At 51.4% G+C, this 21,776-nt stretch overlaps 1 protein-coding gene across 1 annotated transcript; it reads left to right on the top strand.

Moving 5' to 3' along the window:
• Positions 1-6,403: 6,403 nt before the first annotated feature.
• Positions 6,404-12,473, top strand: Sox7 (SRY-box transcription factor 7). The gene is made up of 2 exons (XM_028884156.2): positions 6,404-6,836; positions 10,528-12,473. The coding sequence occupies exons 1-2, from the start codon at positions 6,599-6,601 to the stop codon at positions 11,442-11,444; spliced, it is 1,155 nt and encodes a 384-aa protein (XP_028739989.1). The 5' UTR covers positions 6,404-6,598; the 3' UTR covers positions 11,445-12,473.
• Positions 12,474-21,776: the final 9,303 nt, after the last annotated feature.

Raw genomic sequence — 21,776 nt, 5'->3', positions numbered from 1 at the left:
TGTAAACAGTGGGAACATGCCCCTTCCCAAGCTCCTGCTGGACCCAGCAGAATGGTGGAGCCAATGGTTCCGGGGCCAATTGAAGTGGTCTAAGCAGACATGTTGAATGAGAGACACGTTTTGCACGGAGTCTATCTGTAAAAGGTCTTCTGAGACTGCCACAAAGCCAGCTTTCTGAACATAGAGCCAGGAGCTGTGGGACAACCCTGCACACAAGCAAATATGGCAGAAATAGGGCCCAGGCAACTCCTTAATTTGCTCTGAGTAAATACAGCAGTGGGAAGCAAGGGCACTGGGGGAACCCTCTTGTTACCCACATGGCCCATCCCCTGTCCACTGTTTCCTCCCACCTTCCTCTTCTACCAGTCCAGTGCCCACTATATGCCAGGGATTCTTCTAGGTCCTAGAGTTTCAGAGATGGATGCATATTACTTATGCTTTCCACTTTCTTAATACAGATGCTTTGAGTCCCAGAGTTTCGTCAACCCTGGAGTGCTGACCCTCCATGGCTAGCAAATCCCCAGGGCTAACAGGCAGCTCCCCTGTGACGTAACTTCCACATGCACACCATGCCCAAGCCCAACCTTATTCCCTTCCTTGTGCGCTGCTACAGTCCAGGTCACTGTCCACCTGATCTTATCACCTCAGGACCAGGTGCCACACAGCTGGGGACAACAATTCCTCACACCCAGAGCCTGCTGACATCATTCCCCCTGGCCAACCCTAGAGTCTGTACTTCCCTTACCTGTTGCCTCTGGTGGTGGTGAACTGTCTTACCCACAGCTAGCCCATTTTTCCTTTGTATGACCAAAGGCCTCCCCTGGGCTCCTCCTGACAAAATGTCCCCCTCACCCTGACAACAAGCTGTCTTCTCCACCGCAGTGTGTTCCAGATCTGTTGACTTTACTATAGCTCAAGTGTTTTAGTAACCATTTTATTTAAGTGTGTGTGTGTGTGTGTGTGTGTGTGTGTGTGTGTGTGTGTGTGTAAAACCACCAGAGCCAGTTCTCTTCTTCCACCATGCGGGCTCCAGGAATCACACTCAGGTCGTCAGGCTTGGCGGCAGCAGAGTGAAAGACCTTGTTTTAGGAGAACTTGCGATTTCACAATGGGGCCCGGGCAGGCAACTGAAAACAGCAGGATTGGGAATGCTACACTTCCTACTCTGAGCACAAAGGTGTGGTCACCTCGTGACAGGCAGCATGCACCCCCACTTTTCTGCAGATATGGTGTACCTCAATAAAAAAAAAAAAAAGAACACAAAATAATAGTGATTTTGAGTCTACCCAGTAAGGCAATCCCATAAGCTAAACAAACGAGAAGCGTCCTCGCTCACTGGCTCTCTCACATTGGAATTGCTGGTTGGTGACAGAGCTCTGAGATGAGATCTCTATCAGGCTGTCTCGCCAGCCACCACTGTCATCATCAGCCCGACAAGCCTCACCAAGGACTCAGATAGAAGTACCTAAGCAAGCACTTATTTTCCATGCTGTGTCTTTACTACACAGTTTCTACTCACTTTCACTCTTTCTAGGCATTTTGAAAAAGACAGGATGAAGAATGTATCCTTGACCCAGCCATTAATTTTTCTTACAGCATGTTGATATCTCTCTCTCTCTCTCTCTCTCTCTCTCTCTCTCTCTCTCTCTCTCTCCCCACACAGTTTCAGTCCAGGCTAATCTTGAACTCACTGAGGCTGGCCTCGAATTCTGGATCCTGCCTCTGCCTTCGGAATGCTGGAATTACAGGCATGCGCCACCACACCCGGCTGATTTGTTAAATCCTTTATCAGAATCCGAGAGTTTGGTTGTAACCAATGAAGTCCAGGGTTTCCAAGCCACAGTTCAGGGAGAACTAACTGTTCAGAATGGAGGGAAGCAAGTTATGATAGAAAAGATGTTCCTGTCAGGGGCTCTGCTGATCCTCTTAGAGCTGTCTGGAGGGCACAGAGAACAAGGACCTTCATTCAGGGCTCCTTGAGATCCTTCATCTTACAGATGAGCCCCTGGACCTGGCTGGAACCAACCGCTTGGCTAACTTATTAAGATTTCCATAACCAGCAGTGGCCAGTTGGATTTGGCTGCTAGAACCCAGGCAGTACTACTCCTGCTGAGCTATCTCCCAGAATCCACTGGGAGGCAAGATTAATCAGACAAGGGACAGGAGAGCTGGCATCTTGTTTTTTTTTTTTTTGTTTGTTTGTTTGTTTTTTTGTTTTGTTTTGTTTTTTTTGAGGGGGGTTTGCCATAGGAACCATGGGGGTGTGATCTGGGAACTTTAAGAAAAACATTGTTTTGATATTCTGGTGTTGTAATTTAATCCACTATTGCAGAAGAGTCTGCAGTTATCAAGGGTCCACTTTATTCACATCTAGGAACAATATAGTCTGAGAAAAATGCCTTTCTCTATAGAGGACCTTTGGTGCTGTGACCTGTGAGACTCTGTGAAGGTTCTTGTGCTCTGCCTGCTTTGGTCTGCTCAGGGACATCTCAGATCCTAGCTCTTAGTTTTCATCTCAAAACTTTTTCTGAATTAGGGACCTCCATGGGTGTATCTTCAGTGGCTTTGAAAAGATTTCTGGGGGTTGAAAAAGAGTAACTCCCTATGGCAAACGTTGGGAGATGGGGCTGCTCACTGTGAACTAGATACAGGTGAGGAACCCATTGAGGGGAATGGGGAAAGCAGCGGGGAGGGAGGCAGGAGGGGGAGGGGGGAAGGAAGAGGGAAGCAGAAAGATGAAGGGGGAAGAAAAACAGAAGTCCCTTGAGATGATCTGTGAACACAGTAGGGCTGGGCTGGCTCCAGTTGCTCTTGGCCCGTTTGATTTCCGTGTCCAGGACAAGGTATGACTGAGAAAAGTTCTGCTGAAACTTCCGGAAGTTAGAAAGCTTAGGGGAAGGGGTAAGAAGGGTGAGTGAGTCACAGAGGTTGTTGAAATACCCTTCCCCTGGGCATAGGAGAACCAGGGAACAAGAGAGGCCAGGCAGGCGGGCTTTCTGATCCATGGCTTGTAGGCACAACCGGACAGCCCTCATCTGGGAAATGGCCCTGTTCTAAGCTCACAGTGGACTTCACAGAGCTGGTAAGGAAGCGGAATGGAGCAAGCCAATAGCAACCAGCTTGCAAACTGTCAATCAGATACAGAAGGGTCAGTGTGAACAAAGATGGAGAGGAATAATTTCCACCTCCAGCCTAGATCAAGGGGCAAACAGCAACAAGAAACATTTGCTCAGAGTGGCTACAGGTGCAGCTGCCAGCATCTAAAGGAGACCTGCTCTCCCCTGCCTGATCTCCTCAGGACTGAAATGGCTGCTATGTTGGGTGGCTGCTCAGTATCTGCAGCTCATAGCTGCTGCTGCCTTGGTGAAGTGGAAACCGGCAAGCTGGCTCCAATCCTTCTCCTTGTCCTTTTCCCTCTCCCCATGCCCCCCAAAGCCACAGGGGTGGGGTGGTGGGATGGTGGGGTGAATTTCCTTGAGGAGAGAATTGTGAAACCCGGCTTTTTAAACCTTTTAGATTTTCACCTCTTTGTCACTTTTCTATGAACTGTTTTACAGTTCGTTAATGTGTATTTGAGGGTTTCTGTTTCATGTTATGTCCTCCTGAAAAACGGGAGTTAGAGAACTACAGAACTGAAAGGGAAGAGGGATGGAGGAAGAAGGAAAGAGGAAGGAAGCAGAGAAGAAGGGAGAGAGGGAAGGAAGGGGGAGTGAAAACTAGAAGTTACTGAAGAGATGAGCAGAGAAAGGGGTTATTTATTACAAGTAGCCTGTGTTGAGTTTGGCCCTGACTTTGTGCAGATAAATTTGCTGCGTTGTCCACACGTAGTCGGGTCCAGTGTGCCCTTTCGCCTCTCAGGCACCTGAAAATGCGACTCTGCTCTCCTGAATCTGCAGGAACCAGGGATCCCTTGCCACTTTGGGTTTATGTCCCCACGTGACCAGCTGCAGCCCCGGTGCCTTGACTCTGTTGCGAGGGTTAGCGCTTGACAACTCTTGCCGGGGTCTGGAGTGACCAGTCCCGGAACCAACACATGGACACAGTCCTGGGCCAGCACAGGCAAGAGCAGGCATCCGGATGCCTGAGAGAGCTCCGCACCTTGTATCTGCTCAGCGGGCTTTTGACTCTCGGGGACTGAGCGGAACTCTTCTTGCAAGGGGACAGGGTCACTGTAACTCTGTGTCCTTTGGCGCCTCCCCCGCCCCACCCCCACGCCCGGCCCAACTTACACCAGTCGCAGAACGTGCTCCTAGGTGAAAAAGAAGCACCAATCCAAGGGTAAAGTAACGGAAGTGAGCGAACCAGCCGGGGGTCCAGCCTGCAGATGGCTCCCAAGCTGCGGGGGCCGGCGCATGCCAGTAACGGAGGGAGTGTCATCCCTTGGCTCCAGACTCAAAACTATCTCCAGATGAAATGAAACCAAGCGCTTGGAAACAATGTTCCCTACCTGTGTGCTCTGAGCCCAGCCCCACTTTTTGACCCTGGTTTGCCGAGGTATCTGTAGCCCTCCCTAAGGACTCTGCGCTCTATGAGCCCAGCATCTTCATAACCCGGCAGGCACCACGTGCGACTCCTGGGTGCGCTCGGCACAAGGGCCACTTAGGGCCAGCTCGAGCCTTTAAGTGGGGTTCCCGACGCGGAGAAGAGTACACACTGCGCTGGTCTTTCATGAAGCTGCATAGCAACACTCTGGCCCTAGAGCTGAGATAAGATCAGATCAGAAATAGCGGGCTCGAGTGATCCGCTGTCACTCTGTTCCCTTTTCTTGAAGAGCCCTTCCTCACCAGGAGAAACACTTTGACAGAGAGATCCTTCTGGAAGCCCCCTTTCCCTCCTCCTCCCCCAATAGGAACTTCCGCCTCCATGGTGGATACACTCGCGGCAAACTTCCTTCCAGTTTGGTGCAGGTAGCCTGGTGGCCCAACTGCGGGCACTTCAGCGGGCAGTCCTGGCTTTGCACAGTAGCGGGGGTGGGGGATGGGGGGGTCGATCCCGGGCTTTAAGGGACACCAGCCTTAGAGCACTGCTCCTGGATCCTGGCCGGGGCAAATGGGAAATGCCTGTCTGTTTTATGCCTAAAGCACATGCCCTGATGAATTTTATTCGGGGCCCTGGAAGGTAAAATTGGGTCTTAAACTGGGAGAAGTGGCAGTTCTCTGGATACTTGGAGCGTCTCAGCTCTGGCCGGCTCGCACGTTGCAAGCGAGGCCATCTGTTAATTCACCGCGCGCTGGGACTTAGGACAAGAGCGGTATCTCCATCAAAGATTACACAGCCGGAGCTCACTGTATTTACCTCATCACCGCCGGTGAGGTCAGCCTTATCGGCTAGTTTTAGGATTAGAAAAGGTCTTGAGAGATATCGGACTTGCTGTCACGCCTTCAGTAAATCAAGACAGGCTCTAACACCCAACCAACCTCAGACGCTGCCTCTTTCGAAGGTCGTCTCTGCGGAGCCTCCACATGGGGTGGCGTGCCATAAATATTTGTGGGTCTAATTCCGGGATCTAGTCCCGCCTGCTGTGGTTTCTACAGTGGGGTGTGTCTAAGCCATATTGGCTCATTCATTCATTCGGCAGTTCTTGAGTGCCTACTGTGTGCGGCCGCTGGTGTAACCGCAGAAGCAGCCGCAGTGCTGCACATCTGGGGTAGACAGTAGAGAGCCCAGGCCACAGCCCATTTAGCCTGGAGTATCAGGATGTGGGAAACCGAGGAGGCCCCTGGATTTCAAGAAAGTCGTTGGGGGACCTAGGAGCGTAAAAGCGGCTTCTCTGGAGTAGGCGGAATCCCCCAGGAAAAAAATTCCGCGGAAGAGCTACTAGCCAGGGAGTTGCAGACTCGGACTGCCGGGAGGCGGCGGCAGGCAGAGTGGGATGGGGGGCGAAGACAGGAAAAGGAAAACCATATGGCAGAAAACCAAGACCCACACCCCTCCAGAGACCCAGGGTGTCAGTTTGGGAAGGGCACTGCGCAGAACCCGATGTCCAGGTAGACCCCCACATCGGCCTAACGACCATCCCTGGCAGCCACCCACGTTGTCTAGGGCGAGATGACCGAAGCCATAGCTGTGTTCTGTCCACAACAGCTTATTAGCCGATCTCGGGACATTGACGGTCAGTGTCTCTCCTCCTCGGGTATCCCTGTGAAAGCTGTTTGAGTTCGGTTTTCCCTTGCGGGAGTTTTGGGAGAGTCTGGTCCCTGGACGAAGGGCGGCCGGAGCAGCAGAACAGTGGGCTGGACCTGCCTCCCGCGCCACGCAGGGGAGACTGAGGGCGGTGCGCGCTCCCCGTGGCCCTGCAGCACCTGCACCCGGGCGCTGATCCGGGACAGGCTGGGGAGGCGGAGGGGAGGACAGGGGCGGGCACGGGGACTGGCCAGGCCCCTCCCTCCCCCTGCCGGCAGGTCGCAGCGGGGACGCCGCGGCGGGGCAGCCGGGAGGGGCCGCGCCGCCCCTGAGAGTCATTGGAGGACCCGGTGGCCCAAAGCTGATAAATAAGGGCCCGGCCCGAGGCTTCGGGCCAAGTTGGACGTCGCGACCCGAGCGAGGGCCAGGTCAGCGCCGGTCCCACGAGGCGAAGCCAAGTGACCCGCGTTCGGCCATGGCCTCGCTACTGGGAGCCTACCCGTGGACCGAAGGGCTGGAGTGTCCCGCCCTGGAAGCCGAGCTGTCGGATGGGCTGTCGCCTCCCGCCGTCCCCCGACCTCCAGGGGACAAGGGTTCGGAAAGCCGGATCCGGCGGCCCATGAATGCCTTCATGGTGTGGGCCAAGGACGAGAGGAAACGCCTGGCGGTGCAGAACCCAGACCTGCACAACGCGGAGCTCAGCAAGATGCTGGGTAAGTGCGAGGGGCGCGAAGCTGGTGCCGGGACCGCGCGGATGACAGCGTCGTTCGCAGGGGACGGGAAAGGGGGCGTCCGAGCACGGACACCACCCAGGCCTGAGCGGTCCACGGTGAAACCGTAGGACCAACGCGGGGTTCCGGACTGGCCCCTTTTCGGGGGCGCGAAGCAGAAACCCGGGCCCCAGGGGCGGGCGCAGCCAGGCAGCGAGTCCTGAGGACGGGAACTCGGGCTCAGGGACTCAGCTGGGCGGTTATGTTCAGCCTGGGTGGAACCAGCGTTTGGTGGAAGACTGAGGCGGGAGACCCCATCATTCCCCACGTTGTATGACTGGGACAATCAGAGAGAGTGTGTCACGGGTAAGAAGATAACGAATATATGTCAATCGAGGCATCACCAGGAAGAATCCCTATTTTTAATTATTTAACAGGGAAAAAAAGAGCAACAAAAGACGTTTACCAGAATAGACTCGACTCGCTTATCTATTTATTGTAGAAGTGTAGATAACTTGAAAAGATACTTGGAGCATCCAGGGAAAGTCTGTAGAGTCCATTGCTTCATGCTTGCGGTATGGTGGTGGCCGCAGGTAATCCGGACTGAGAACAGACAGGCCAGAGAAATCGGGGATGAACATGCTAAAACGGGTCTTAGAAAACCGAATTTCTGTAGGATTTTCTTTTCTCTCCAGTACCCGGAGTGGTGTGTGTGTGTGTGTGTGTGTGTGTGTGTGTGTGTGTGTGTGTGTGTGTGAGAGAGAGAGAGAGAGAGAGAGAGAGAGAGAGAGAGAGAGAGAGAGAGAAAGCGCTGTATACATATTTGTTAGTGTGTGTGGGAGGGTGGGGGTGGGATCAGAAAACAACTTTCAGATGGGGAGTAGGCTCCCTCTTTCCACCTTGTGGGTTTCAGGGATCAAACATTTACATCTTTAGGCTTGATGGCCAACGCCTTTTTGCCCACTGGTCCGCCTCACTGACCTTGAAGCCAAACATTTTTCGACCTCACCTGATTTCAGAACCCTTTACTCTTCAGCGTGGTTTTAAAAATTGATATTTTAACCAGTGAGATCCCTTCAAAACATTGTGTGTTTACAGAGGGCACCAGGCTGGCCAGGAGGGACAGGCAGGCCTCTGGACCCCACCCGATGCCGCCGCTGGGATAAAACTCTTTCCTTTTTCGGAGTCCCAGAGAGAGGGCTGACTTTCTGCAGGCAAAAGGCCTGGGCCTAGAGGGAGGGCCCAGCCTGCTGCCTGTCTGGAGCCCCCAAAAGCAGCTGGTGAGAGTTGTGGGGTTCAAAGCACCTCTTGTCCAGCCTTGTGGCCATCTGTGCCTAGCTTGTATTGGTGAGCGTTGCCTTGGAGGCTCCTTCCTCCATACAAAATAATAAACCTGTATATTTTGTACTCTATTGGTAGACCAAGAAATAGGCTAATATCTGCAGTAATGTTTTTCTCTTACCTGAAAGCTTGTATTGTTTTCTTGAGACTTTAAGAGATTTTTTTTTTCAAATGCAAACTCTTTTTTTTTTCTTAAATGAATTCCTAATTTTTTCCCCTCATCACTTTGTTGATCAGTCACAGACAAAATGTTCCCACTTCCGACCAGGTTTTTTTCGCAGGCCCTGGTGAGAGGCGAGAGAAGGGTGGGGAGCCTGAAGAGGAATCTAGGCTGCCTGTTTTGGGGACCAGGGCAGGGACAGAGACGTGGGATACAAACCTTCCTTTGGGCTAATTCTATCTAGAATAGAGCCTTAGGCTGCAAGGGGTCACAGTTCATTTTGCAAAAGAGACTTTTCCCTCCGCTTAGCAGCTTGGCCTGACTAGGGTGAGGGGAAAGCAGCAGATATTCATTGCTCCTTAAAATAGAGACGCTAAGGCTGCTGTCACGGGCAGTGGCAGCCACCCCTGTGGGCTTTCTTCCTGGATGCTTCTTTACTCTCTGGCCTATGAGAGGAAGAAAGACCTGCATAAGAGACTCCTGGCCTTTGCTACTATAAGCTTCCCAAACTTTAACCTTAAGACCCAGGTGGAGGATTTTTAGCACAAGTGAAAGTGAAATATTTTAGTATATCATGAATGCATTAAGTGAAGTATGTCTAGTGCATTATGAATGAGAAGGTGTATCACAAATTAGACAGCATGTCACAAATTAGACATTTGTTAGGATTTAAAAATGGAAATCATATTTTACTAGTACTATATGGCATCTGGGTACATTTGGAAACTGGAGTCACATTTTATATTCAGCCATGGATAGAGTGTGGGGTGTGTCTGCATCTTGGACTTCTCAAAAGAGCTTTGTGGCCTCAGCCACAGGCTGAGAACCAGTCATCTCTACATCTGGTGCTGGAAACATTCTTCAAGCCATAACGCTAAGTGACAGCGAATTACAACAATTGGCCAAGAGTGATAACTTCTGTCTTTGGGCCCTCAGTGTCCTATAACATCCTGATCCATGAAGCCGGCCAGTGGGGGTGAGGGCAGAGACAGAGGACTGTGGGGACAAGGGCAGGGCATGCATGACCCTGCGCTTAGCCACATGTGGATTGTGCCCAGTGGGCTTACATGGCCCGATGCCTTGTCCTCTTGACTTGAGGGTCTGAAACTTCAGCGTACCTTAGAGTCCAGGGAGAGTATGCTACATTTGTAGACGCCTGCCTTGGGAGGAAACAGTTTACATAGTCTAGAAGTGATCCTTGGAAATCTCCAGAGCAGGACTGCATAATGCCCAGTGAAAGGTGGAAGAGAGATGCCAAAGTGGCTTGAGAGGCCACACGGGTAGGGAATGGTGACTAGAAAATCAAGTGCAAGCAGCGTTTTTGCACTACTGGGGTTACCCAGAGAGGATGCTTCTAGAAGAGAAAGCCTTGAATTGGAAGCAGCACAGGCTATGGTAAGGAAGAGAGAGACCCAGGGAAGTTAAGGAGTTTGCCTCTGGGGAGAGCTGTGGCTAAGCAAGTGTCCTGCTGTATTCAAAAGGTCCCAATTCCATGGGAGAAAGTGGTAGCGCATGTGTGTGTGCATGTGGTGTGTGTGTGTGTGTGTGTGTGTGTGTGTGTGTGAATGTTAGCTTTCCAGCCATACCCATATCTTCACATAGCAGAGTCTATTTGACTCATTAAGGCTTGTGAGATTCTTGAATCTACTTCTTGATGATATAATTGGCTGGGACTGGGCTACCTCAAGGAAGGCTTTGAGATTTATACATTAGTAAACAGCATGCTGTCACTTCATGAGCGGCAGGGAACTTTCATTAAAACCCACAAATAAATAGAACTGACCCTTGAAGGACAGAGAGAACCCCAGTCAATATTATGGACCTTAGTTGGTTTTTTTTTTTCTGTTGCTAATGATTGGGTCAGGTGGGACTTCCACAGTTGGATGGTTGGGCTACCTGGTGATTTGGGGTGAGATGGTGATTTCTGAGCACTTTTCCCGCAAAGTTAACTTTGCGCAGTGCGAACAGGAAGGGTTAGTTCAGCCCTTTTGCTGTGTGTGTGTGCGATCTGGGAGGAAAAGAGAATAGAAGCAGATGGTGTCCTTTGGGGCTGTGAGAAGGTTCCTCTGGGTGGAGCAGGGGGACGGAGATGTTTGCACCTGGGATGCTTAGAGGCACGAGGCTGAAGCAGGTGTAAAGGCCGAACCAGCCGTTTGGAGTCTGAGCACGCCCTTCTCTGGTTTGTGTGATCAGGCAAGTCGTGGAAGGCGCTGACGCTGTCGCAGAAGAGGCCCTATGTGGATGAGGCAGAGCGGTTGCGCCTCCAGCACATGCAGGACTATCCCAACTACAAGTACCGGCCCCGCCGAAAGAAACAAGGCAAGCGCCTGTGCAAGCGCGTGGACCCTGGCTTCCTCCTGAGCTCCCTCTCGCGCGACCAGAACACGCTGCCTGAGAAAAGTGGTGTTGTCCGGGGTGCACTGGGAGAGAAGGAGGACAGGGGTGAGTACTCCCCAGGTGCTGCCCTGCCTGGACTACACAGCTGCTACCATGAAGGTGCAGCGGGGGCCCCTGGCAGTGTGGACACATATCCCTATGGGCTGCCCACGCCCCCCGAGATGTCGCCCCTGGACGCGCTGGAGCCTGAGCAGACCTTCTTCTCATCTTCGTGTCAGGAGGAACATGGCCACGCCCACCGCCTCCCTCACCTCCCAGGGCCCCCTTACTCCCCAGAGTTCACGCCTAGTCCCCTCCACTGCAGCCATCCTCTAGGTTCTTTGACCCTCGGCCAATCCCCAGGGGTTTCTATGATGTCCACCGTTCCCGGCTGCCCCCCATCGCCAGCCTACTATTCCCCTGCCACCTACCACCCTCTTCACCCCAACCTCCAGCAGGCCCACTTGGGCCAGCTCTCCCCACCTCCTGAGCACCCTGGCTTTGACACCCTGGATCAACTAAGCCAGGTGGAACTTCTGGGGGACATGGATCGCAATGAATTTGACCAGTATTTGAACACTCCCGGCCACCCTGACTCTGCTGCAGGGGCTGGGACCCTCAGTGGGCATGCCCCACTCTCCCAGGGGACTGCAACAGGCCCCACCGAGACCAGCCTCATCTCCGTCCTGGCTGATGCCACAGCCACATACTACAACAGCTACAGCGTGTCATAGAGCCAGAGGCACGGAGCCTGGCCCAGCCCTGCCGTCCTCTCCTCCCTCTGAAGCACTGAGCAGAGCAGAAACTGTAATGTCACCGTCCCTCGGTGGCAGGAGGTCAGAACTGCCGTCCCGGACCCTCCAGTCTGAAGCCAGGATCCAGCGCGCCCCTTCTGTCCCTTCAAATGTGTCTCGTGGGCTTCACCCCGGAAGCACAGCCTTGAGGGGCTGTGTGCGGTAGGACTTCCTGGCCACTCTTGCGTCTCCCCAATCAGTGTAGCTGATGCATTGGGAGCATTGGAGTGCATTGGAGCTCCTGCTTTTGATGTAGCCACTTCTGATCTGTGGTGCTCCCAGTGAGAAGGACCCTGGGCCTGGGGTCCATCTCAGTTCAGTCTCTGACTGGCAAAACCCCGTTCTGGCGTGACTAGCCTTAACTGTTCTCTCCTGTAAAGTGGGCCTTGACTATCCAGCCTGCTCTATGGATCTCTGAGTTACATATGTATGGCTCTCTCAAGGCCAAGGAAAGTGTGATCCCAGTAATGGGCAGCCTCATGGGTCCAATGGCCCAGGTTTTCTGCTTTCTTATTTTCTGGTCCACAGTTACCCTAGAATTTCTCCTCCAGCTGAGAAAAATATTTACCCTTGGGCCGGCAAGATGGCTCAGGATGGCTCAGTGGGCAAAAGTGCCTGCTGCCAAACTTGACCTACATTCTATCCCTGGAACCTACATGGTGGAAGGAGAGAACTGACTCGTGAAGTTGTATTCTGACCTCCGTGTGCATGCCATGGCACATGTGCCCTCGAATTATATGTGTACTTGAGCATGCCCACATGCATACACACACACATACCAAATGTAAATTGTTTTTTGATTGTTTGTTTGTTTTTTAAAGAAAACATGCACCTTTGTTCGGGAAATTAATGAATATGTTCAGCTGTATCACTGAAAGCAAAATTGGATTCAAAGTTTCTTTTTTGTTTTGTTTTGTTTTTCTCTTCTGAGACAGGGTTTCTCTGTGTAGCCCTGGCTGTCTTTGAATTCACTTTGTAGACCAGGCTGGCCTCGAACTCAAAGCCTGCCTCTGCCTCTTGAGTGCTGGGATTAAAGGCGAGTGCTACCATGCCCAGACTTGAAGTTTTTTGTTGTTTTGTTTGTTTGTTCGCTTGTTTTTTTTTTAAAATATATACTTTAGATATATTCTTTTTTATTACATACACTCCAGGAGACTACAGTGTGAGACAGATGCCCTTATGCAGGTTCGCCCCTCCCCTAGGGTGCGTAGCCTGATTTAGATTCTTCTCAACTGTAGCAATGTCTCTCCACCTCCTTGCTGAATGACCCAAAGAGCTAGGAACCTAAAAACACTACCCACCAAGCAGCAGCATCCGGGTGTGCTGATTTCTCCGGCAAGGCTGCAGCATGGTGCTATCTGTAGATGCAAAGGAGGATTCTCTTCCGGCTGTCTGCTGCTCCTCACCCTCTCCTGAAGGTTTTTTCCTCTCTTTCTCTGTTATTCTCCCTTCACTCCAAACTGGCCCCCAATTCAAAGGGCCCCTGACTTGAAATCCCAGACATGATTGCCTTGGCCATGAGGGAAACTTGGTTCTTGTTCAAGTGGATATATCAGAACAGTTTCCCTGTCCTACCGTCCTTTGGCTGTCCCAAACAAACACATGTGACACCCAAAGAATGTTTCTGAGCTCTGATCCCACCCCAGCCATTTCCATCCCCAAAGCCTCCTTTGAAGGAATGGACCTAACAGACTCTTGTCTGTCCTTGAACACATGTGTATTATTACATTTATGAAATGTGTTTTTATTTTCTGCTGTTATCTCTCCATCTTATATTTTGTATTGTTGACAGATCCCCCTCCCAGAAGTCTTATTATAAAATCACTTATAAGATATACTTAATCTTTATGTTATTACTGTATATACCATTTGGTGATAGTGAATGGTTGATGATATGATTGACTGATGCCCAGTCCCAATGCGTATTAATAATCTTGTAAAACCACATTACAGATGTTAAGCTACTCTGTTCTATTTTTTTCAAAAAAAACCCTGCATATGCATGGAACAGTTATGAATATTGATTTGTCAAAAATGTTTAATTTAAATAAATGTTTTTGTACCTTGACCATTCAATCCCTTGAAATAGTTTTGAAAAAAACAAAAACAAAAACAAAAACCAGTTTTCATGCTAGGTATAGATAGTACGTCCAGTGCTACCTGCAATATTGTTCAAGTTGTTTTCTGCATCAAGTTTTTTATTTCAAGGAGTTTTTGGTGTGTAGGGTTTTAAAATTTTTATGAGCCATGCCAAAAAGATAAACTCCAATTGCATGTATTGGGGATGATGCTGTTCTCATTGACAATGGAAAGGAAAGCCATCGCAAGCCACCATGAACAGTATTCCCATGCCTGTACCGTGGAGCGGAAGTAATCACAGGCTGCCCGGGCACAGGCAGATGCCTACCTTGCCCTCTCCCCTACATGGGTGGTATAGCGGTATGCAGTGGCCCTCTGGACTGGACAGTATGCTGTGGGGGAGGCAGATGAGCAACATGGGAATCAAAGGTTGGGGGTGGGCACACCCCAGGATACACCCCTACCCAAGCAAACGGCACTGTTTAGTCTCCTTGTGGGGCATCTCCTACTGGCCTCTCTCCACGGAGAGAAGCAATTTGTTCAAGTCGAAGGTAGCCGTGTACCTTCCCAGGCCCTCCTGGGCCAAGGGTTGGGTCTTGAGAGGTCCCACCTGGGCCTCTGCACCTCCTTCTGTCGTGATTATAACCTACAGTTGTTATTTTAACCACACTTCATAGGTGTCGGGAGCATTACAGAAGGCTCCTGAGCTGTTGCTCATCCACAGCCCCAGGTGGGGCTTGTCGTTCCCACCCCATTACACAGCCAGGAACACTAAGGTCCAGAGTGGGAGATGGTGTGGGGCTCACCACCCTCTTAGGGTGTTGGCTTCCACATCCATGAGACACATTTTGCTGGCAGCATCTGTGGTTAGGGGCTTAGTGCTGCCCTTTGGTTTTGACTTTGGTTTTTGAGATGCAGCCTCACATACCTCAAACTGACCTGGAACCCACTATGTGATCCAAACTAGCCTTGAACTAGTGTGAAAACTCTTCTTCTCCATCCTCCTTGGTTCTGTTTTCTGTGCTACACTAGGACATGATATCAACTGCTTTTCAACCCATGGGCCTCTCAGTCCGGAGAAGATGTTGTGGGGCCTGCCTGAGAGCCATGCTGCTCTGGCTTGTCACGTCGCCTGGCCAGTGATGGTCATACACAGGGCTGTACTGAGGTAGTACCGTTGGCTACACAGAGCTCTGGACTCTGGCAGTATCTGGTCAAGGCATGCCCCTTGACACTGTCCAATGGGAATGTAACACTGCAGAGCACAGGATGGGTATACTGACCCTGAAGGTGCTCAGCTCTGAGTGGAACAGCCTGGAAAACAGGGTCTCTGTGAGTCCCACCTACCTGTACACCCTGCCTGTGGTACCCAGGGCACTATGTGATTGATGTCATATCTCATGGGATATTTCTAAAATGCTGATGTCCCCATGTCATTCTTTGCCTTAAAAATCTCCATTCCTGTTCATTAAACAGTGAGCACCAAAGGAGAGTCACCTTGTGTCTGAGGAGCCCCCCGTATTCCAACTCGTACCTGTGTATGTCCAGGGCAGCCTCTATTTTCACACATTGTTTTTATAAATGTTGCAGAGGGGGAAATACTCCTGCGTTCTTTCCTATAAGACACACACACACACACACACACACACACACACACACACCCCGCTGCCCCACTTCATCTCCTGCCAACTATACAAGCTTCGGGCCTATACCTGCTCAGCCCCAACGTTACTTCCCCCAGGGCTTCTTCCCAGAAGTTTCTCACTCGGCTTCTCTCTACCTCTGGTGCATCTTGCTGCAAGAATACCTGCCGTTCTCTGAAAACATTCTCCTTTCCCATTTATCCACCGTAGCACCTGTCCTGTAGACCCTTACACCATCACCTGTCTGGTGATACCTCACACAAGGTCCAAGTGGCAGGTCCTTATTCTGCCATGGACCCTGGTGACTACAGTGACTGGGCAGCAATAGATCCAACCGGATTGTGTGTCCTCCATTGCCAGACACAGTATAGCTTTGAGAATCCTAGTTGGGTTGAGTGGTGGTGAAAGACCCCTATCCTTCTGCGTCCATTCTCCTCGGAACCATGCTCCCAAGGCCTTTGGGTGTGTGGCCTTCAGGTCCATGTGGCTGATGAGGTCGCCCTGCATCCGCTGCAGTGTAGGCTGGAGAAACAGGTTGGAGATGGGGCATACTCCTTCCTTTTTGAATAAATAGTGTTTCTGCTCTCTTCCCAGTGAAAGGGGGAGGGAGAGAGGAAAAAGGAGGCACACACCCTGTTCTATTTGCCTCTGTGTTGCTATGAAGGAACATTGACCAAAACCAAGTGGTACGGGGAAGGGGGGGAGGGTTTATTTGGTTTACACTTCCATATCACAGTCCATCAGAGCAGGGACCTGGAGGCAGGACCTGAAACAGAAGCCATGGAGGAGTGTTATTTATTGGCTTGCTCCCCAGGACTTGCTTAGTTTGCTTTCTTATACACCCCAGGACCACCTACCAGGGGTGGTACCACCCATAGTGGGCTTGGCCCTCCCACATCAATCATTAATCAAGAAAAACACCTACAGGTAATATGTCTAGTTGACAAAAAGTAACTAACACAATATCTATCTATCTATCTGTCTATCTATCTATCTATCTATCTATCTATCTATCTATCATCATCATCATCATCATCATCTTTTCTGTCTTTCCTTTCTTATTTCTCTCTCCCTTTATATCTTCCTTCTTTCTTTATTTCTTGCATTCTCTCATCTGTACAAGTGGCCTTCACCTTGGCCCTTAGCATCAGCTTACCACTGGCAGGTACAGATGGCACCTGAGACCCCAGGCCACAGGGCTACATCTGTACAACATGACTTTTCCAGGAGAGGCTGTCTGGAGGAAGTGGGTGGAGGCAGGCGAGCCAATAAATAACACTCCTCTATGGCTTCTGCTTCAGTTCCTGCCTTCAGGTCCCTGCTCTGATGGACTGTGATACAGAAGTATAAACCAAATAAACCCTCCCCCTTAGTGGGACAGGGCTAAGCCTGCCTCTGCTTTCAGGTGGAGATGTGAATTTAAGAAGCCAGTGTGACTGGAACTTTGGAGACTTTAGTCAGGCCTGGAGGTTGTATGAGCTTGAGAACATTGGGCCATGTGTTTGGTGACTGTCAATCTGCGACTTGTTGGAGGAAATGTATTCCTATAGCATAATCAAGGAGCTCCTAGGGGGTCTCCACTGGGCTCCCTGTTGGGCCCAGTGAGTCCTTTCTTAGCCCATTCTCCTTCTTCGTGGAGGATGGCCTCTTTGCCTTTCTTGGCGCCATTTCAGAATCCTCCAGAAAGGGGACTTTTTTCTCTGTAAGCTAGTTGAGCAATTCCATAACCAGGAAGTCCTGTCTGCTTCGCTAAACCTCTCCTGACTCAGCCTGACTCCGTGTTTGCTTAGCATCATTGAAGGACATATATGTACCCCATCTAGGCCAGGCAATCTCCATCTCTGGAAGCCATCCTTTTGGGGACCACATTTTGAAACTGGGATAGGGAACTGTGGCTTCCTTTTAGACCATGAATATTCTATGGATGTGGGTGGTGGTGGAAGGGAGGACATGACTATATATAGGAGAAGTAGGATCTCACTAGAGGTTGAGAGAGTATACCCTTTGGATGCTTCTGGAATGCACCAGAATGGTCATTCTGTAGTCATTCCTCAGAGGTTCATACTATTGAGTCCAATGATGGGTCCCTCAACCCTATTCATAGAATCAGTATCCCTCTCTATCCAAGGGGATGAGAAGTGGACCAGCTGAAAACATGGCAAGCATACTTTCCAGAAGGTTCTGGTTTCCACTTCCCAGAAGGTTTTGGCTTCCAATACATGCAAGGTCTTTGCAACCCTCAGAGGCCCTAGGAAGGCTGACTATTGTATCTTAGAGGTGATGAGATCTTCAAGGTAAGGCTGTGACTTCAAGGTCACAAGGTCGTCTAGAGGGCAGGTGGCCAAAGAAGTCCACTTTCCCATATCTCTTCACCCTTTTGGCTCTTATCACAGAAACTGGGAGACTCTTACATCTTCTCCATCAGATCTCAAAAAAGCCAGAGGACTTTCTTTCTGTTTATTCATTTCTTAGAAAGACAGGAATACTAGCCCCATCACCCCACTATCTCAGGGTGCTGGGAAGGCCAGAGAACATATGTAACATCCTGAAGTGTGCTGGAGAAGAACAGAGGAGAGGTGACCCATCCCCACACTCACCTCTTCAGCCATTCTAACTAAGAGCACAGACGCTCCTTGGTATGCATGGAGGCCCCTGTGGATTCTTAAATCCCCTGTGCTCGGGCTCTATACATAAAATGCTACAGTGTGCAGTTAGCTGGACACCAGTAGACTGTGCATCAGATGACTTATGACACCTGACAAAAAGCTCTACTGTGCAACCTGTCTTTACGCCAGTCTTTGGAGAATGACGAATAACGACAGGGAACAAAGCCTGCCCAGGCTCAGTGGTGACAGACTGTCCTGGGTAGAGCCGCTCAGTCCACACCAGCAATGCTTGTATGAATCCTTTCAGCCTGAGTAACTGAGTCAGCAATATGGGCCACTTGATCACCAAAGCCTGACTGATGGCATTTTAAATGGAAGGGATATACAGTTTAGAACTAGGACACTCTAGCCCCAGCTCTGAACCCTTGCGGGGAAAACATGCCCTGGTTGAAGAGAAGACATCAGCGTTATCCTTCATGCTCGGGCTTGATGATGGGGTCCAGTGAGATAGAGATTCAACTGAGGGCAAGCAGCTGAGGGGTAGATGTGGAGAAGAGGGCAAGGGGGTGGGGAGAGGCAAGATCCATAGGCCCCCTCAGCCCAGCATCTCTAGCACAGGTCCCCAGGGCACCCTCTTTGCAAGAGTCCCTGCCTCAAGGAAGGCAGCAGGTGGCAGTGGCTTTAGCTCAGGTGGACTTCTGGAAAGAAGAGACCCAAGGCAGGTGAGAGGACATGGGGCCGTGGCTAGCATGTCTTCAGGAGGTTTCTCTCTGTGCCACTCGACACCCAGCTCAGGGCTGGGGTGAGGCTCAGAGGAGCCACACAGAGCACATAGCACTCACAGAAACCAACACTTGCACAACAGGCCAGCACACTGAATGCACACAACACACACACACACACACACACACACACACACATACACACACACACAGAGCAAATATGAGTGCAAAGTCTATGAACATAGCACACACACACACACAGCCTATGCATATAGTGCATACCCGTGCATAGTACATTCACATAGCACAGACACACATGGGTGCGCACGCGCACACACCACACAGGCACACTGCTCACACACACAGCACACACAGCACCTAAGAAAAGCCTCTGCTATCCTGGAGAACAGCTCGGAGGGTTACGCCTGCAGGAGAAGCCAATGAACAGTAGCTGCTGGGCTTTTTCCTGCCCCGAGAGCTGCTGTGACCAGGAGTGGGAGGAAGTGACCAGAGCCCAGTGTTTCCTGTCTGATAAGGCAGCCTCTCCCTGTAGAGCCTGGCCACCACCTTCAGGCCAGCCGCCACGGCCGCCACCAAGAGAGCCCTGCCCAAGGAAGGGCCTCCTAGGAGGAAAATCTCTTCTCCAGATTAGCAGAGGTCTGTGCCTTCCTCCCTGTCCGCCTGAGTGTCCCCAGCAGTCACAGGAAATGCAGGGCTCTGCACACCCAGGGGTCCCGCCTGGGGGCTCCGCCTGTCTCAGGGCCCCACCCGGAGAGCAGAAAGCTTGCCTCAGCCAACAGTTTTCAGGATGGCGGAGCTCCCACTAACAGAAACTGATCAGACCCACTTCTGGAATTCGGTCTTCAGAAACCTCTCAAATGACTCAGATATCCAGGAACCTGCCTCCTCCCAACTTTCTAGTTGGTCATCGGGAAGGAACATTCCAGGATAAGGGGCTGTGGGCTCTGGATGCAGGCTTGTACCCCACTCTCTCTGACAGCTCTGTGGGGCTAGTCTTGTCCTTCTTTGAGCTGCCTTTTCTTCTTGGAAAGCAAAGTCAAGGGCTAATCCCCTTTTAGATTTGGGAGCTGGGCACCTTCAGGAGCAGCGATCATGCTGATTCAAGGTCCCCCATGCTCTGGGACAGAGCAAGCGGGTGAGTGGCTGGAGGAGGTGTCTTCTGTTTCCAGTGCCCTGTCTGGCTGACCCCAGCTCCTCTTCCTAGAGGAAGAACATCTTTGGTTCCTACTCCTGCTAACCTGCCCTGGTGCCAGACTCTGCCATGTGGAGTAGGTCATGGAGAGGTACTGCGGCCAGGCATGAGCTGTAGAGAAAGAGTTTGCTGCTCAGAGCTCTGTTGAGAGTGAACGAGGGAGGGCCTGGTCCTGTGAGAGCTGTGACCATTGTGCTCACAGACCCCAGCTCCCAGGTGATCTTCCTGTCACACTTCCCTTCTTCAAGCCCACCCCTGGTTAGGGCATTCCCCTCCCTACAAAAGTAGGTAGATCTCCTCCCTGCCTATATTCTGGCAAACAAAGGTTTGCATTGGAACTGGGGAGATGGCTGAGTCAGGAAAACACAAAGACCTGCGTTCATTTCCCAGAACCCATGTGAAAAGCTGCACATGGCGGTACTGCCTTGTGATCTTAGTTCTGGGGAAGCAGAGGCTGGAGGATTCCGGGACTCGCTCAGCAGCCACCCTAGCCTACTTGTTGAGTTCCAGGATAGTAAATGATCCAATCTAAAAACAAGAAGTGGCTGGGTAAGTAATGACACACGCCCTTAGTCCCAGAACTCTGGAGGCAGAGACAGGCAGATCTCTGTTGAGTTCCAGGCCAGCCTGGACTACATAGGGAGATCCTGTCTAAAAAATGACAACAAAAAAATAGGAAAAGTGGATGGCATCTGAAGAGTGACATCTGAGGTTGTCCTCTGTCCTCCTTGTGCATGTAGATCTCCACATATGAAAACACACACACACACACACACACACACACACTCATCATTCATAAGGCTTTCTTACTGCCCTGAACAGGTGTGCTCAGGCTTGCTGGGGACACCTTTGCATCCACTGAGCAAGAGTTCTTGGGCACGTGTGAGGAGGTGAGTGTGGGCTGACGCTGCCTGTGTAAGTGCCGGGCCTTGCCACACTTGCTGGTTCCCTTATCCAACTCAGCCATCCTGACCCAGGCACAAGTGTGCCCTGCCCAGCTAGGGAAGCTGATGCTGAGGTTTGAGAAAGCCACCTGGCTGGAGAGCAGGGGGGGGGGGCACATCGATGTAACTGGCCACAGACTGGCCTTGGGTGGTGAAGGCCAGACCCTCCCTCCTCTCCCCGAGTCTCTGTTCCACTGGCTCCGTCCGGGTCTACTCTGATCCTAGAGTGAGCCTCCTCCCAAGCAGGCAGAACCTCATGCCCTCAAGCCGCTGGTGGGCTACAGGAGGAAGGAGGGAAATTCCCTGGGAAGCAAGGTTGCTGCAGCCTGGGCTGATTGGGACAGGGCCAAGATACAGCCTAAGTTCTCCAGCGTGGGAGGCAGGTCAGGGTCAAGGCCTTTTTCTCTAGTCTCTGCCAGTCCAGCTCAGCCATCTGTTCACTGTGTGACTTTGGGCCAGTTACATACCCTCTCCGGACCTCCCTAAATTAGGGGGCAGAGCTCACAAGTGTCCTAGGGCTAAAACACCTGAGTTTTCTGAGCTGTGGAAAGGTAATAATGATATTTTAGTCCCCTCCTCTGCCCTTCTGTCCTGGGGTGGTCTCTAGAGTGGTGGTGGGGTCTCTAGGCAGGAGTCTAGCCAGGTGAGGCTTAGGAGCTATACACTTCTGTGCTGGATCCGAAGCTGCTGAATCCAGGTCCCGAGAGTAGCTCAGTCAGCGTCTTGGCTGCCTCCACTGCCCTGGCTGCCACCCAGCCTTCTGTCACCAGGCGATGGGATGGCATGAGGCCCCCAGACACCTGGCCTGGCCCTCTTCCCATGTGTCACCAGCCTTTCCCCCATCTTCTGAAAGCACTACTCCGCCTTGCCCACATCTGATTCTCTATCTCCCCTCCCAGCTTGGATCATCTGGACGGGATGGGACAAGAGGCCTCTATCCCAAGTCCTGCCTACAGGTCCTCCTGCTGGGTGGGGTCTCTGAGCCCCTGGACTCCTGGATTCAGTCCTGCTTTTTTCTATTGTCCTGGGCCATTCCCTCTCCCAGTTAGCTAGAAAGATGGCCCA

This window comes from Peromyscus leucopus, chromosome 9 (assembly GCF_004664715.2).
Source record: "Peromyscus leucopus breed LL Stock chromosome 9, UCI_PerLeu_2.1, whole genome shotgun sequence".
Classification (NCBI taxonomy): Eukaryota; Metazoa; Chordata; class Mammalia; order Rodentia; family Cricetidae; genus Peromyscus; species Peromyscus leucopus.
This window is presented reverse-complemented; position numbering and strand designations above follow the sequence as displayed.